Genomic DNA, 17646 nt, shown 5'->3' on the forward strand with positions numbered 1-17646 from the left:
ATAGAAGGTGGTCAGTGCAGTACGTGGATGTCTAGAATAAGCAACTAGAATATGCATACGTGTCTATCACAGAAAGATGAGACAACAAAATTAAATGACTTTTGTGAGATTGTGATCATAAAATCATGAATTCACCACTGCACCTTTAGATGGACTTGCTTTTAAATATTCGCAAATACTTGGGTCTTTTACTGAGTAGAAAAATCAGCCTGATTTTTACATTTATTTTACTTAACGCAGAGTCTGAATGAAAAGCAAACAAACAAACCCCACAATGACCAATAACGCAAAAGTGTTTCAAAATCAAGGTCTTTACATAGGTTATACTCGCTGTGGCTAGGAAACAAGTGGTCAATTCCTGTTTGATGACTTTTTATAATTTCTTGTCATTTATTGACTTGAATCAGCTATACGTTTTGTCAGTACACTTAATTACTCTCAAAATGGACTGAAAAAACAAACAGTAGCCACTCATATGCTGTTTGGTGTCCTTTACTGTCATGCTGATTTATACCAAGGCTAAGAGCAGAAATGGCATTGGCCAGACAGATGAGTATCCTCCAAAATAATTGTGAACTTTTACAAAACACAGCATCAGTCCAGCAGAGGCCCAAGTTACTTAAAAAATTCTGCTGGCTTATTAATATTTTATATCTGGCATTAACTTCTGGCCGAAGTTTTATGAGAGGAAAGAAAGGATTTTGCTGATGAAAATCTTAGGATTGACATAGAATCAGTATTTGATTAATAGAGGTTTGCTGAATGTAGTCATTAGCTCTTTGTATACTTCTCCCTCATATCCCATTCATCTTTTCTCATTTTTTAAATCTCTCTCTTCAATATCTGTAAGTCAACTGGTTTTTTTTTTGTTTGTTTGTTTGTTTATTCGTTTGTTGTGGGTTTTTTTGTTTGTTTGTTTGTTTGTTTTTGTTTTTGAGAAAGCTTGTGGCACAGAAAAATCTCAAGCTCATCACTGAATTACTCTAGTGTATACTTCAAATTACAGCCTGAACAACTTTCTCAATTAAAGCTAAATGGGTTAGAGCTGGAAGGCAAAGTAATTGTTATAAACTAATAGGAGTACCTTTAAAATTTTCAGGAGAAGGAGGATGGGAGAGATCCATATTAGTCAGTTCAAAAGAACTCAAGATTGAATAAACTCAGCAGAAACAGCACATTTCATGTTAATTTCACTTGTGCAAAATCCATGTCCTCAACTGCTCACAGTATGCTTCAAAACTATACAAATTCATATTATAAAGTTTGCCCAAGCCAGTTCTTACAAAATGTGTTTTATAGGTCCACAGGCTAGCAAACTGTTTTTCTACCTACCTCCACATGGTCTTCTTAATGATAAAGCTAACTTACCCAGCTACTTCTGATGCCATCCTGAGGATATTTTAACAATAATGTTACTCAAGTGAACTATTTTAACAAGGCTTTTATTGAAAACATACACAAAGTTGACGTTATTTAACTTCTGAATGTACATATTACAGAATATTCCTATTAGAGAAGAATATTTTGAGAAAAAGCAAAATACAACTGGCATATGCTGCAGTTAACATTACTAAGGCATTTAGGCTTAATAGCAGGTTATACCTTGTGTGTGTGTCTATTTATATACACAAACACATATACACAGGTTGTCTGATTTGGTTGTCTGTACAGTGCTATGCATTCTGGTTTTTTTTTTTTTTTTGCTATTTTTTCCCCTGCACTAAATAAAGCTTTTATCCAAATAGTAGTAGTTGTTCACAGAACAGCAGTAATAACCTACTCTTCAAGAGTTTACTTACAATTACAAAACTAATGATGCAAAAAACAACAAACAAAAAACCACAGATCTTCATGGGAAAGTTCTCTTACCAAATAAGGCTCAAGTAAGAAAAACATTAGTTTGAAAAGGCACCGTGGAGACAGGTTTTAATACATTAAATACAACATGAATCATTCACAATAACAAGTTTAGTGTTTCTGGGGAACTTTTGTAAATACAACACAGTTGGTCACACAAAAATGTTTCTGTTGATTTGTCTTGGCAACTCAGATTCATCAACAGTGTAACAGCATAACAGCTTTGTTCCTATCTGACAGAAAATAATGGCAGTTCTGCAAGGCAAATGTTAAACCTGACCGTATGTATTTATTAATTCCACAGTGTTTTGACAGATTATAGGGATGCAACTTAAAGGATGCTGACACGCTCACTGAGGGCTTTCATTTCTGTTTCTTGTAGCGTGGTGTTTTCATTGTGGTTAGCACTCGGAGTGATAAGGTGTGCTGGATACTGCAGTCCATGTTCTCCTGAATACTGTTCCCACCGAGAGTCATCACTTTCATGGGTGATGTAACGCTCCCCCATTTTACATTCAAGCTCCCTTAAATCTAACCAGGTTTGATAGTCCTGAAATAAAGTAGTAGGATTTGTTTTAACATTTCTAAAATAAATGACATTTCCTTCTATTACCAATAATATGCAAAGTGCTATTAACTTGTCAATCTGCATCCCTATTGCCTCAGAACAGAGAAATTATACAATTAATAAATATGAAATCTGTCAATAGAAATAGGTCTATTCAGGTATGTTTGAATCATTAATTTTATTAAACTCTGCTATTAATATGGAGGTATTACAGGCTGTTTTACTGACTACTGAGATTCAAGACATGGGTGATAAAATAATTCCTTGTCACTCCGCCTGTGGAAAGGAAGGCCCTGCAGTGGGATCTGGACTTTGGGCAGAGGCCAATGGGATAAAATCCAACAAGGTTAAGTGTCAGGTCCTGTATTTTGGTCACAATAACCCCTGGCAACCCTAAAGGCTTGGGGCAGAGAGACTGGAAAAGCTGCATGGAAGAAAGGGATCTAAAGGTGCTGATCAACACCTGTGAGTCAGCAGTGGGCCCAGGTGGCCAAGAAGGCCAATGGCATCTTGGTTTGTATCAGAATTAGTGTAGCCAGCAGGACCAGGGAGGTGATCATCCCCCTCTACTCAGCCCTGGTGAGGACACACCTCGAGTACTGCATTCAGATTCAGGCTCCTTACTACAGGAAAGACATTGAGGCTTTCCAAGACATTGAGGCTTTTCTGGAGCGTGTCCAGAGAAAGGACATGAAGCTGGTGATGGATGTGGAGTGCAAGCCTTGTGAGGAATGGCTGAGGGAACTGGGATTGTTTAGTCTGGAGAAGTGAGTGCTCAGGGGAGACCTTATCTCTCTCTCTAGAACTACCTGAAAGTAGGTTATGTCCAAGCAGGGGTCAGACTCTTCTATCAGGTAATTAGTGTTAGGACAAGAGGGAATATCTTTAATTTGCACCAGTGAAAGTTCAGGTTGGATATTAGGAAGAACTTCTTAGACAGAGCAGTTAGGCATTGGAACAAGTCACCCAATGAAGAGGTAGTCACTCCCTGGAGGTCTTTAGGAAAGGGTAGATATAGTACTTAGGGACATGGTTTAAAGAGAAATACTGGTGGGAGGTTGATAGTCACACTAGATGATCTAGTAGGTCTTTTCCAACCTTAATGATTTTATGAAAATGAAAAGGGAAAAAGTCATCCTTAAACAAACATCTACATCCTAATAATCTATATCATATAGTCAAGAAAGATGTTCTATCTTGGCATAAAGGTGTATTATGTAAATTCAACTTGAGTGAGAAAAGTATCTGTCCCATTCACCATTGCTCAAGGGAAAAAAGTGAATGAGAGGTGAAGAACAACATTCCATCATGTGAATCAGTCAGCATCCACACTGTAGAGATTACATCTCTGGTCTCCAAAAGCTCAGAAATATACTTTCTGATGACTGCGTGGGAAGAGAGCACAGTACTGGAGGAAAAGACTGAAAGGTGACAGGAAATCTGAGAGGAAGAAAATAAGCCTAGAAGGAATGTGAAGGCTGAGGGTGTGGTTGCAGCCCTTTTCCTCTTGTTCAGCAGGTCATGCTCCACTCTGAGAAACACTGGTAAAGTGTAGGGTACTGGAATAGGATCCAGGCATCATTTCAGATGAGTATTCCTTTGGGATTGTGAACTACGCATCTAATCTGTGCTATGCCTCTGCACAATTACTTTCCTATGCATATATGTGCATCCTTGGAAGATGAGTGACTGAGGGAACTAGGACTATTTAGTATGGGAAAAAGGAGGCTGAGGGGAGACCTTATTGCTCTCTTCCAATACCTGAAAGGTGCTCACAGTGAGAGCAGGATTGGACTCTTCTCACTGATGACAAGACGAGGGGAAATGGCCTCAAGTTGCACCAGGGGAGGTTTAAGTTGGATATCAGGAAAAACTTCTTTACAGAAAGGGTTGTTAAGCTCTGGAATAGGCTCCCCAGGGAGGTGGTTGAGTCACGGTCCCTGAATGTGTTTGAAAGCTGATCGGATGTGGTGCTGAGGGACATGATTTAGCAGAGGGTTGTTAGAGTTAGGGTAGTATGGTTAGGTTGCAGTTGAACTTTATGATCTTGAAGGTCTTTTCCAACCGGAGAGATTCTAAGTGTGTGATGCAGTCAGTCCTGAGTCACGAGTTACATCCATTTCTGAGCACAGAGAATCCTTGAGGACACAGGCACCTCAGAAGCACTGGATGCTTAATGAGAAGCTTCAGTGACCCAGTCAATAATATTTGCAACAAAAATAATATTTTCCATTCTCATTGATAAGTTGTAAACTGTTCCTTAGATCTCATGGCTGATGTCCCAGTTAGGATTTGGTCTGTCCCATTCCCAAGGTGCCCAGTGCCTAGCTTGCCCTGCTCCATGCACTGATTCTGTTTTATATCTTATAGCATGCAGTGACTTTGCTACTGCCTCAATAAAAATCTAATATATAAGGAGCAGAAGACAATGACTGCTAGCACATCAGAAATTCCTAACATTTTAGCTTTGATATGAGGATTTCAAATGAAAGTGGCTAATATATTTTCCTGGAAAGCATGCAGCTTCACTATCTCTTCTGATGACTGAAGGGCAGCCCACAGATTAGTTTTAATACTAAGGGAATCAAGGTAGAATCTAGGCAATTAGATAATGCAAGCCAAGTGACTATAAAGGTTTATTTCCACCATTACATCTATCTATCTATGTATCTATCTATCTATCTATCTATCTACACATACACACACATACAAACATATATATAAAACATTCTTAGTGGACAAACAAGATAAATTATTCCTGCATTGTATTTTGAAAACATGAGAGAGTTTAGTATTGGAATTTTGTATTTCAAAAATTAATTAGAATCTATTGGTAAATTGGTAAAGAAGTACATGGTTCTCAAGATCAGAAAGCACCTTCAGGTTTGTAGATCTGTTTAGATTCTATTGTACTTAACAATAAAAATGTTTATATACTGGGAACGTAAATGCATAGGAAGAAACAGGGAGTTTGTAGCAATACCTGTAACCAGGGGTGGCTTAATGTTTTGTCCACGCTGTAGCGCTTTCTCATTTTCACTTGCAACAAATTATTTATTAGATCAATAGCTGGAAAAAAAAATATTAGAGCATATCAGTTGAAATGTATTTGTTTCAACTAAGGCATACAAACAGAGACAGACAAACACGGTAGTTGTGAAATGAGGGCAGTTATCTCTCCACTCTCCAGCATTTTACAAACTGCATTCACTGTTGATGCTCCTGAAAGTACTCATGCAAACCTTCCTAAAAGGATTACATTTTACTAAACACCTGCCTGCTAGCTACTATATTGTCTATCTCTTTGTGTTTACTTGTAGGCAGGTAGCAAAGACTGAAGTCAATTCTCACTCAGCTCCTCCTCAAGTGAAAAAATACTTATGTGAGGACAACAGTATAATGCAGATACTACAGCAGTTTATAGTAAACACACATGCACATTTCTTTGAGACTCCCAGTATCACTGCTGAAGTGACATTGTTGGATGACTGAGAGCAGCAGCTTCAAGGCAGAAAGTGGAAGAAGCAGGGTTACAAAGTCAGCAATTTCAAAATACTACTACTCCTCATAGTTTGGAACTTGAGAATTTCTCTTTCACCCAAGAGGGGAAAGACAGATTAACCCTGCTGTTTTGGAAAACAAACGAGTTTTCAGAATGCCTCCATATGGTCCTGGTCAGAATTCACTGGCTTTCCAATTCCACACTCACTCCTCAGACATTTTGAGAGGGAAGAAAAAAAAAGACTTAGAGAATGTAGCACACTAACTCTCCTTTAGTGCACTAACAGAGAGATGGTAGCTAAAAATCTATTTGTCCACAAATGAGAAAATAAAATCTGGACCACCTTCTCTAGGAAGAACATGGTTTAGAATCCTCCATTGATCTGCTACATGACAATTTTGGCTCCTTTCAGGCCTCTGTCTGGATTTTTGCTACATATTAGCATGTAAGAATGCACATGTAGGATTCTCTCTTAGGTACAGCTGAGTAATTTCACATCTGTCAAGCATGCAGCCTGTTTTCAACAGTGTTAGTGATTGTTTCCAACTTCAATCTTTCAGTCCATCAAATCTGTATTATCTCAAAAGATTTAAACAGTATTTCCATACTGTTGAATATAAGGACAGAATTCCCTGGAAACATTTGTTCCTCTGCTTGTTCATATGTTTTACCTAATATGTCCTCTCTACGCTGGACGTCCTTTTGAACTTCTTGGGTCTAATATGTACTATGTCAAGTTTTAGATCACTGATGGTGTGGTTTCATTCTCTGAATTTTTTGTAAATCATTGTATTTCTAATTTATTAATTTATTTTTGCATCAACTACAATTGATTGGAATACTACTTAAATTTCACAGATGTGAAATTACTCAGCTACAAGTAAAAGAGAACCCTGCTTGTACATTCTTATGCACTAGCATCTAGCAAAAATCCAGATGGAGGTCTGAATGAAGCCAAATTGTCATATAGCAGATGAATGAATTCAGAAGCATAAAATGGCTTGACAATACCTGAAGACAGAGAGAGCAGAAATAGCAGGTTAGACAAAGATTACCACAAAAATTACCTCTATGCTGCTATTTCTTCCAATTCTATTTTGACATACAAATGCATACTCAGTTTTCAGCAAGTAGTCATTCAAATATGAGATGCTATTGGAAAATGTGGAAAAATGCTATTGCATTTTGGGGATGGAAATCAGTGAAGACATTTCACGGATGAGTGCTCTGCTTGGGAAATGATGCTCATGGTACAGTTTTGGACATGGATATCAACTGGGAAAAAATATTTGTCAGGGATATAAAAGTTGAGAACTCTTAAATTTTATAGGCTAATTTTTAATATGGGAAGAGGACAGAAATTCTGCTCATCCGTAATCCTAGCCTGTTAAAATTCTGAAGTAAGTTAGCATGCATAAATTGAAGTAAATTTTAATTGTCTTAGATGGTAAGTTAGGCAAGCCTAACTCTTGCAAGTTTGCTGAATTTTATGTTTATGCCTGCTATTACTGAGGCATGTACTGTTGTCTCTGGATGAAGTTACCATTATTAGAATCTATTGGTAATGTAAGACTTATAATCAATTATTAGAGTACCCGAATCCTTTTGGATGTATGAGAAGAAAGCACCAAGTAATGGAGAGCAAATATTTACTTCTACTCCAGTGGTTGGGGTCTACTTCTGGTGATCAGGATTTACTACAGGCCAACAGACCAAGGGGAGTCTGCTGACAAGGCCTTCTCCTTTCAGTGATAAGAAGCATCAAGCTCACTGGCTCTCATCCTAATGGGGGATTTCAACCACCTGGATGACTGCTGGGAAAATAACAGGGTGGGCTGCAAGCAATTCAGTACACTCCTGAAATCTGCTGAGGATAACTTCCCGGAACAGATATGTATTGGACAGACCAACCAGCAGTGAGGTTCGCCAATGCAGGTGATCTCATTAAAGAGGTTAAGATTTGAGGCAATTTGGCTGTAGCAATCATGCTCAGATTGGATTTGTGATCTCAAGGAATATGGGTCTGGAAAAGAGCAGATTCAGGACTCTGAACTTCAGGAGAGCAAAATTTTGTGTGTCTAAGGCATTATTGGATGGGATACGTTGGGAAACTGTCCTTTGGGACATAGGAACAGAACAGAGCTAGCAGTTCTTTAAGGATACCTTTCTGAGAGCACAAGAGATTTACATTCCCCAAAATGTTTTTTATGTGTTAAATTCCACCTAGATAAAAAAAGTTTGATAGAGATAAGTTGATAAATGTTTATTTATGGTTATTAGATGGGAGATAATGTCTAACCTCAAATTTTAGCTCCAGGAGTAATACTTGGATAGAGATCTAGATTCCAGCTCACTGTTTTAAGAATCGTGGATCTGTTCAGATTTAGACTTGTATTTACCACATCAGAATGGCCCATCAATTAACAATTTCAAGTATATAATGAAATGACAATGTAAAAGCAGATTTTAACATTATGATTTATTAAAGTGTGTGTTCTTTCTCCTACATGTTTTCAGCCTGATATCCATTTGCTCTTAAAGAAGGCTGATGACTGTGTAGAAGGATAGATAACACTCTGGTAGGTGAGTTTTCTGTAGGTGCTCTACTCAATCTTCACCTCTGAATGTAGAAATTGATCTCGTGTCTACCACAGCAGAACTTGTGGAGACAGTTTCTTGCAGCTTCTCCTGTGTTGACTGCTATTTGCTTATTTCTAGCGCCAGAAAAAGCATTGCTGCCAACAGATTCTGTCAGCTTACATATCAGGGGTGCATAGAGGTTCATGAGGACATCAGTGTGCAATTGTGCAGATTTATGGTTTTTTTTGTTTTGTTTTGTTTTGTTTTTTAATATTTTCAACAGATATTATAAAACTTCTACTGCTGAGATAGAATTCCAGAGAAGACAAAAAGATTTTTTCAGCTGAGAGCGTGTGGCTCAGTGTACACTACAGTAAGCAGTATGCATATATTTCTTAAGTTACCATTAACATGTAAGTAAAACATTTCAGTTAAAAACAAGGAAAAATGGTCATCTGTAACTGTACTGTAAAAATAAAAATTCTGAATTATAATCTTTTAATTCAATTTGGAGTGTGTTGCAAGTCTGGGGGAAAAAAAAAACAAACAAAAAAAAACCCAATCCAAACCTGATACATACAATGCTTCCTTTGCTTTGAGACTTACAAAGAAATCTTGCAGGAAGTTAAAGATATAAAGGCAATAATAAAAATAAAGAAATTATTAAATAAAAATCCAGTAAGCTGAAAGTGTTTGTTGTGTACTGGAAAACATTGGTGAAATCACAGCTGATATATTTTTAAATATTTCAAAAATCTCTTTGGGTCTCTCCAAGACTTCTCCCCACCCTTCCTCATGCTTCCTTCAACACCTGGAGAAATCTCTCACTAGAGGATTATGTCACAGGCAGGAAATGTCTAAAGCATCTAATATGACAAAACAGGGATACTTCATTATGGTATATAATGGCACCTGATTTTTTTTTTTAATTTCTTTTACTTTTTGCAGATATGTACAGGGGAGAAAATATATGAAAGCAGAATACACTTGTCATGGTTTTATGATTTTTGGTTATCAGTATTCCATATCATAACACCATGTAGTGCACTGGTAGTTAAAGTGTTAATACTCCAGTTCCAGACACCTGTCCGAAAGAGAAGAACTACATACCCCAGGAGGCTTTGCAGTCAGAGAGGAGATATAACCCCTGGCAATGTCACCTGATGCACTCTTCTTTGTCAGGTTCTCCTCCCTGCTGCTCAACTGGACTGTACACCTCACACCTCAGTGTTATGGTAAAGCTTATCCACCTTTTGGACACTCTTTCTCATTATATATGATTTATTAGCTTCAATTCTAATTATATTGTATTACAGTGTGTTATTTTTCATTCTGATACCATATTTAGTAAATTAGTTTGTTTCTCCTCAGATTGTTGCCACTGTTTTTAATTATTTTGGGGTCCTCAGTTTCCCTTTTCCAGAGGTGCAGATTTTGTGAAATCCCTCCACCTCGCTGGTCACGGAACCGGGCCAAACCAGTCCATAAACCATTGACATTCTTGGTGGAGAATGCAGGCAAAAGTTGTTTTTTTGGCATTTATATACAAACAGCCACAAATAGATATTACCTTCATGAGAGATTTCTTTCCAAGGATTGGGTGGATACATGAAAGCAGCATTCTGGATTTGGTCATGTATATCCTCATCTTCATTGAATGGAAAGGTACCACTGAGGCTTACATAAATGATAACACCCACAGACCACATATCCAGAGATCTGTTATAGCCTTTATTCCTCAGTACTTCTGGAGCAAGGTAGGCTGGTGTTCCTACAACCGAACGTCTGAAGGATTTCTCCCCAATAATTCGAGCAAAGCCGAAATCACAAAGTTTTACCTGTTTAAGGAGAATTGTTGTAAGTAAATTAAAGTAATAAAATTAAAATTAAGTAATAAATTAAAGTAAAAACATTTTTAATAAATAAATTAAGTAAATTAAATATTTATTTATTTATTTATTGTAACATTTATTTATTTTATTATTTATTTATTTTTAAAAAGATTTTTATTATTAAATACAGTTGACATACTTTTATCATTGTTTAGTTGTACAATACATCTTCAGGAAACTTTATTTCTTTTAACCTTCTCATAGTTCACCAAGGACTAGATTACCAATTCATTGCATTCCTTCATGTCATAAATAAACTGTAGTAGAGTGAAAGCAAAAACACAGGACAACTTAGAATGAAGGGAATGAAGTTTTGGAAGGGCCTAACTGCTTAGATTCCTTCCAAACAGAATGGTTATTTTACAGATGACTTTTTCCTGAATGAATCAAGTTGGCAGAAGTTAGTTCTTGAATCATCACTTTTTTTGGACATTCAAATCTAATAATTTTGAGTAGTTCCTGGAACCAATATAGATAGATGCTTTTGTTTTTTTATAAAATAAGCAGAATTAGCACTTGTTAATTAGAATAATTTCTACTTGCCTGGGGGAAAGGATCTGCTGACGCCAATAATACATTTTCTGGTTTGAGGTCACAATGAACTATATTTTTGAAATGAAGATGTCTTAAAGCAACAAGGATCTGTGAAGAAACAAATCAGAATGAAATTCAGCTTTAAATGGGAAGTTATATATAAATTTATAAATTTTGGGGGTTTATATTACTTTGACAGCAACATTGACTAGAGAATCTAGGACTGCTGTAGAGAGAAACAACCCAACAAGCATGTATCTTTCTGTACAGTGTCACAGTGCAAGAAAAAAAAAGATCAGCTATGTTTCACTGTTTGAAACATGATTGTTCCCTCTCCAAAGATGTTATGTTCTAAACAACTTCGGGAAATTGCATTCTGAGTACGTTTCTTTGTTTGTTTTGGTGTTGTTGAAACTTTTAACACAGAAACATCTGCAAAATGGCTTTCCAGATATAAATTATTCACTCAAAAATTTTCACGGAAATATTCTGTGATCCAATTTAAGTATTTTCTTGAGGTGATAAAACAAAGAGCCTTACATGCATTTTTGTGCTGTTATGTGAACAAAATGCCAAGGAAGTGTAAGAGACATCCATCCTATCTCTGTGGTTTTAACTTCATTCCATCTGTCTGGTCAGAGGCTGCCAGAATTTTCCACTCTATTAGAACAGGCAATGGGTAGAGGCTGAATGAACCCATTTATGCAAGAAACCAAATTGTAAAGTTGGTGGCAGTTTTGCCTATGAAAGTCTGAAAGCTAGAAAACCTGTTATGTTCAATTTCTAATAATAAGCTTCCACTGTAACACAACTGTTCCTGCTCCATTCTTTTTCTTGCCTTAACAAAAAACAGGCTGCTGTGACTTTGAGGTGGCTCATTACTCAGCTGTGTATCTAAATTTAAACATATTGTGGGCGGCCAAGGAAAGAATATGATAACATGACAACACGAAGAATAGAAAAAAACAGACAAAAAACAAACAGATTAAATTATTAACAGATACCATACAGGAAGACAGACTCATTTTATCAGAGGTAGTTCTGAGATCCAATCTCAGTGCAGAAAAGAGGCACAGAAGATCATAGCACAAACTACAATGGTCGGGTATGGGGAAGTTCAAAAGGCTCAAATTTCCTTCTGTAGTTCTTTAATGGTTTGCTATTTGCATTTTCAAGTCCTGTCTTGTCATTAATCCTTCAAGCATAAGTGAACCCATAACTTGATGGCTCTCTCATCCAGCAGCCAGGCAATTGCATGTGTGTCTATGGCTAGGAACTCTTAATGGCTTACTAGAAATTAGATAATGTACACAAAAATGTATGTACCATCCCTGTTATTATTATTACAATCATTCTAATAATATTCATATTAAAGAATCATTCCATGATTCTATGATTATTATCCAGGCTTTTATGAATGAAGGAGAAAAATTATGTCAAAATCAAAACATAAGAAACAGTGATAACAACTACTTCAAATATCTTTATAGGTCTATGGATCAATTACTTACCTGAGTAATTAAAAACTTTGTTATTCGCTCTGGCAATCTGCCTTTTTCACTTGATAAGATCATCTCCAGCATGTCTCCATGGAGTTTTTCCATAACAACAAACACTCTTTCTGGTGTCTCAAACATGCACTCCAAGTTTACAACCCCAGGATGGTGAAGATTCTAGTAAAAGTAAATACAACATTTGAACAACACAGATATCCCTATATGATTAGTAGATTTTATGATTACATAACTAACCTCCAGGCTCCCCTAAAACAGAAAATATTTCAGTTTTTCTTATTTTAAATTTCTTACTTCATCTGTAGGCAACAGGCATAACATTTCTAGGGATGCTAGAAAAGAATGCATTAACTTAAAATTAGTTAAACATACATTATTGTGCCTGGTGCTTTAGATTGTAGAGATTACAGCTCCTAACATAACATTCCCAGTACTGTTAGTCTTGACTATTTATGAACATTAGGCTGCAAAAATGCTAGAATTTTCAGCAAAAAATAGCCATTATCAACTGAAATAATTACATTATCTGGTATTTATTCCTTGTTCATTGTAGACTAGATGACCTTTAAGAGTTCCTTCCAACTCAAAAGATTCTATGACTTGTAAGAATGAAAAATAACAGCAAAATACCTGTAAAATTGCAACCTCATTACGAAGTTGGCTTTCCTGTTTAGTTGGAAATCTTAGTTTGTCTATTATTTTAATGGCAACATCTCTTCCTGTTTTGCGATGCTTTCCTGCATTAATAAAACAGAAGGCCTCCATCAATTAACATGATTAATACTGAAAAGTGTTCCACTTTTACTTGATTGTATAATTGACCACAAGTAAGTGGCAATTATGTACAACTATGCATAACAAAGTAAATCCCAGAGCAAGTCTGCTGCAAGTTAAATAAAGTGAAATAAATAATTGAAAGCTCTCTTCCATTTCCTTTTTCCCTTCCCTTTTATGAGCAAACTTTTTCTCACCTGACAAAGCTGTTGAAACATGTTAGGAATACAAGCATATAAAAAAATTTAGTTTTGCCTTTCAACAATATACATGCAAAATTAGCATTCTCACATATTTTTTCCTTTTCATATACTTAAAATAGAGTTCTTTGCAACTGGCAGGTCATAGGTTTCACTGGTAGTTCCAGAGTAGCAAATAATGAAATAGGTGATTGCCTTAAAGAATCTAATTCCTGTCCCAGTTTTATCAGAGACCCACAGAGATTTTTCAGTGAGAAAGTTAGTTATCACTCACTTGTCTCAAATAACTGTACCTAAGCACCCTCCTCAAAACTGCTGAAAAAATGAGGAACAAAATGGAGAAACAGAACATGAAAAAAATAAATAATCCAAACAAACTATTAAGAACAAAGAAAAAAGAATCACAAAGTTGTGCCAAGAAAAATAGCAAGAAGTGATGACTTTCTCCCCCTTCTTTCATTACCTAAGAAATATACTTCAATTCTCTTCTCAAAGAGAGACAGTTCTGTACTTTGGGGTCTGCATTACTACAGCTACTTTACTACACTACATTATGACATTACTACAGTTATTAAGTATACTAACCCGTTGTTGGCAGAAAACTTCATAACAACAAAAGACCTTGTCAACACTAAGTAGTGTCCATCTTTAATGAATATTACTTACATTAAACACTGGGTAGCTAATTTCTGTAATAAAGTACTTCACAATCCAAATGCTTTCAGGTTTGCTGAATTTTTTCAGCCTTAAGCATAACTGTACAACTCACCAGAAACCTACCTCCATAAACAATTCCAAACTGTCCTGATCCCAACACCTCATCTGGGAAGATCTGGTATACAGTGCTGATATCCTGCTTACATAAACGCAACAAACATTAATCTCCGAAATATGGGAAAAAAATATATATATTTGATCAGTGTGCATACATGTTCTCTACAGTACATTTCAAAACACGCCTGCCAGAACATTAATGACAGTTTTCTTAAAAGAATCAATAACCAAAATTGCAGCCTCATCTTATTACAAAAAATATTGGATGTGTTAGTGGTGACAAGAAAAGGTTTATGATAGCCTTACTAAGTTCAACAGAAATGCCATGTATTAATGACTTCTGCTTGCTTTCCTTTAGGTAATTAACAATCTGAAAAGTTGTTAAATTCTGTTTTAAGCTACATAACATCTATGTAATAGTTGTATCTCAAGGAAAAGATACCATGAAATTGACTTTTTTCAAAAGTGAATAATGCTAATCGTTTGTTACTTTCTACAGTGTAAGTAGGAAAAAATGGCTGATTGGAACTCTTCTCTAACATTCCTTTTTGCAAAACAGATCAATGACTTCACATACTTAATCATATCATATCTAGCAGAAGCATTCACAGAACACTCACCACATTTTCTTGAACTTGGCAGTTTGACACAGAAATACTGATGGATATGTCCCCTGGGGAAGAAAGTAAAATATACTTGAGACAGCTATGCTTTCAGTTCGGACATGTAATAATAACAAATGACATTAACATGACATCATTATTTTCTGATGACTGTAGAAATTGGACCAATTAGGTCAGCTTGTTCATCTACCAGACAAAACCAAATTACACCACCTCACAAATATGTGGCTTCAACAATAGACTTCTGTAGTATATGGGAAAGAACAGAATTACACACTTCATTACCAAATTTTATAGTGGAATCTTATATTTCTCATGTATAAGCTTCTTACTGCTTTATTCCATTTTATTTCGGGGCTTTTTATCTTAAGCAAGTAACATGATATCAACCAGGGAAAACTGCTTTCATTTACTATACTTCAGTGTACTGAACTAGATGATCTTTAAGGTTCCTTCAAAGCCAAGTCACTTTATGATGCTATTCAGACTAGGGCTAATACTTTTTCATATTGCTATGTGTACTGCTAAAAGGAATAGGTATTTCAACTGGCAAAAGAGATATTATTAATACACAACAGAAATAAAAACTTGCACTTATTCTTTAATATGACAATTGTGAGAAGCAACTTGTAATAATTCAGAGCTTAGGACATTACCATAACTTTTTTGATTTGTAAATCCATGGAGAACCTAATAAAACTGGAGAATAAGTTTGCTGCTGACTGTAGCACTCAAAGTTATTTTTGGGGGTTACTTTGGAGCACTGATGCCTCTGTCTCCTATCTCTGTTTAGAATCCTGTTCAAGCTTTTCATTTTTTCAGTATGGATTTCAGCCTCATTTAAATCAGTGTCCTATTCTATAAAGCCTGTATTAAACTCTGCATAAAATCACTACTACCATCTCCACCTCTCCTAGCAGCAGAAAGTAGCATAAGTAACTTCTGCTCAAAATGACTTATTTCCTTGTCCTCTCCTTAGGAATATATTCGTTTTGGAATGGGATGTTTTGGTTTCATACAGGATTTTTAGCATTGCTAATTTGTTTTCAAATGTACGTGCTTCTTTGTGTTTGCACTAAAGATAATATTGACACGGCCCTTCAAAGGGGGCATACAAGAAAGCTGGAGGACTCTGAATCAGATAGAACAAGGGGTAACAGCTTTAAATTAAAAGAGCGAAGATTTATATTAGATATTAGAAACAAATTATTTCTAATTCTCTTCAGCTAGTGGTGATGCACTGGCAGAAGAGAAGTATGAATTAACAGAATAAAATTTTAAACTTCTAAGCAGGCAAAGGAGAGAGCTATAATTCTTGGTCGAGCATTTTAGATGATATATTTAACTACACTGATCTCAAACCAGGAGCACTAGGCAACCAACATGACTGGAATGACATCCAAACTTGACAGTATTTCATGTAGGAACATAGCTGAGAAAGAAAAAGACAGAGATGATCTATTCTGATATGTGAGCTGTTGTGCCTGGAGATGTATGCCACAGCCTGTTGTACTGTTTAGTTCCTGAAGGGCTCGCTGTCTCATTAGTATTTCACACTGCATTAATAGCATCCAGATGTCAAGTGCTAAAGCACATCTATGTTGCAACACAAGGTCTGATCCAGTTTGTGTAGACATATCTGAATTTGCTTTAAACTGAGTAGGCTAAGTACAATTAGCAAAGAAACCACAGCGGCACATACTTGGTAGAGGTGAACTGTTTGGTCTGTGCTACTTCGTTATCAGTACCTCAAAAGATATAAACCAGTTTCATGTTTGTTTACATAATGTCCTAGCTTTGGTAGGGAATTATCCAAAAGTATATAAATCAGAGGCAAAGATATATTTAGCCCTTTTGGTCCTGGGTAACATCCATATCTCACTGTGAACAGAACAGCTGTTCTTCACACTTGAGTTCATTTCATCTCATCATGGGAGAATGTTTGTGGCAGTTGTACAACCAAATGTGATGAAAAGAAGCATATAATATATGCTGCAGTGACCTAAAGAGTGAACGGATGCTTCTGCGATATATAGCAATATAAATTACAATAACGAGGGGAAACATCTATCAATTCTCAACTGGAGCTCAGAAAACTTCATGCCACTTCGCAAGGAAGCTGTCATTCTTGTCAGCAACACACAAATATGGAAGAGATGCCTTAGGAGTAGAACAACTATTTGCTCACTATCAAATTTGCACATTGTATATTAACACAGATGACCTAATATAAACTGGAAATACATGGATGAAAAATTGTGGCTTTTAAAATATACAGACAGTTGATAAGCCTTTACTAGTTGGGCAATATTTCCATGCAGAAGATTGAGCCATGCTATTTGTTAATGACTGCATTTATCTGAAATGGAAGAAACATACTTACTGTGTAGGCTGGGTCCCGACCCCATTGATGCACCTTTAGGGATGACAGGCATCAGGGCATGCTGTATTGCAATCTCCCACATTCTTGCCACATCTATGCCAATACCACTAGTGAGAACACCATTATTCAGTGGAACACTTGAGAGGTTTTCTATGTTTTCTCCAACATAATAGACTATATTTGCTGTGCTTATTTCAAAACAATGAGGATTGGCTCCTTGAGGCAGTAAAGTGAAAGTTTTTGCAGGTTCCAGAGAGAAAATTTCAGACAGTGGAATTTCCTAAAATAAAAAAAAATAAAAAATCTGTGTAAAGATCATCAACATAGAAAACTAAGACATGAATTTTATTTCACTAATTTATAACATTAGATCTTGCTTTTATCCACATGTTTCTCGTACGAACAAAAAGGTTCTTGTAACCTGGAACTCCTTGACACAGAGGCT

At 36.1% G+C, this 17646-nt stretch overlaps 1 protein-coding gene across 5 annotated transcripts in view; it reads right to left on the reverse strand.

Moving 5' to 3' along the window:
* Positions 1–1426: 1426 nt before the first annotated feature.
* PRKD1 (protein kinase D1) overlaps positions 1427–17646 on the reverse strand; it is a 108952-nt gene continuing 92732 nt past the window's right edge. For 3 of the 5 annotated variants that reach the window (XM_052693225.1, XM_052693223.1, XM_052693227.1), the window contains 9 exons: positions 17202–17481; positions 14816–14868; positions 14202–14277; positions 13078–13184; positions 12445–12606; positions 10943–11041; positions 10078–10345; positions 5409–5494; positions 1427–2407 (listed from right to left, as the gene is read on the reverse strand). In XM_052693225.1, coding sequence (XP_052549185.1) covers positions 2189–2407; positions 5409–5494; positions 10078–10345; positions 10943–11041; positions 12445–12606; positions 13078–13184; positions 14202–14277; positions 14816–14868; positions 17202–17481 — 1350 coding nt within the window. In that variant the 3' untranslated portion in view covers positions 1427–2188. The remainder of the gene's footprint in view (positions 2408–5408; positions 5495–10077; positions 10346–10942; positions 11042–12444; positions 12607–13077; positions 13185–14201; positions 14278–14815; positions 14869–17201; positions 17482–17646) is intronic. The other 2 variants (XM_052693224.1, XM_052693226.1) reach the window with 1 other exon arrangement.

The sequence above is a fragment of the Tympanuchus pallidicinctus genome, unplaced genomic scaffold (assembly GCF_026119805.1).
Source record: "Tympanuchus pallidicinctus isolate F22 unplaced genomic scaffold, pur_lepc_1.0 scaffold3, whole genome shotgun sequence".
Lineage (NCBI taxonomy): Eukaryota > Metazoa > Chordata > Aves > Galliformes > Phasianidae > Tympanuchus > Tympanuchus pallidicinctus.